Source organism: Halyomorpha halys, unplaced genomic scaffold (genome assembly GCF_000696795.3).
Source record: "Halyomorpha halys isolate HHAL.00 unplaced genomic scaffold, Hhal_1.1 Scaffold1052.1, whole genome shotgun sequence".
In the NCBI taxonomy this organism is placed as follows: Eukaryota; Metazoa; Arthropoda; class Insecta; order Hemiptera; family Pentatomidae; genus Halyomorpha; species Halyomorpha halys.
This window is the reverse complement of record NW_027106745.1, coordinates 287621-288374: the sequence shown is the minus strand read 5'-3', so window position 1 is coordinate 288374 and position 754 is coordinate 287621. Positions and strand designations below refer to the sequence as shown.

Sequence of the window (754 nt, the reverse complement as noted above, 5' to 3'; positions counted from 1 at the left end):
TTCTTTATCCTCTCCCATGTTATACTGTTATCTTATTAAACTAACCTTCAGCCCTATAGTGGGCTTAACATTCCCTTTCTTCTTGGTTGGTTCCCTATTAAATAGAAATTAGTGTCTATCAAATTAGAGTGGTATTGAAAGTCTGCGGTAGGAGCTGTGTTCTTGAGTATTCTGGAAAACTAATTCTCCCCCCAATGAACCCATAACATCATAACAACATTACCTCCATTGTGGGATTAAGACATAATTTTTATCTTTCCTACTTACATTGCTTCTATTCTTTTTTGATTGTTGTATTTTGCCTGTAAAACATTTTTCTTTTCCTATGAATTTCATAAAACTGAACCTATTTTAAGTATTAGTTAAATAATGAACAGAGCACCGTTTTTGGTGTAATATATACAAATATGACCATGGTTCCGTATTTCCTAGTCACTTATTAATTCATATTTTAATGATAAAATAGTTCATTCATAAGAACCAATTTGTAATTATTTTATTTATTTTCAGCTTTTACCACAGAATGGCTCCGCAACCAGTTAGACAAAGTTAACAAGGAATATAGTTCATTAAAAGAAGCTCTCATAGCAAAGGATGGAGAGGTGATTTCTTTAAATACTAAAAAAAGTTTTTATCCACACATTTCATAATTATATATACGAAAATATTTTATTTATAGGGTATTTGATTTTGAAATATATACATATACATATATATGGCGTTAACACTGGATATGCAACGGTGGTAAAAGTTA

At 30.0% G+C, this 754-nt stretch overlaps 1 protein-coding gene across 1 annotated transcript in view; it reads left to right on the top strand.

The window, feature by feature from the left end:
• Window positions 1–510: 510 nt before the first annotated feature.
• The window catches only part of LOC106688103 (putative leucine-rich repeat-containing protein DDB_G0290503), a gene marked incomplete at both ends in the record, with an annotated part of 171142 nt that continues 170898 nt past the window's right edge, over window positions 511–754 (top strand). The window contains 1 exon segment of the mRNA XM_067045074.1: window positions 511–602. Within this exon segment, the coding sequence (XP_066901175.1) occupies window positions 511–602 (92 nt within the window).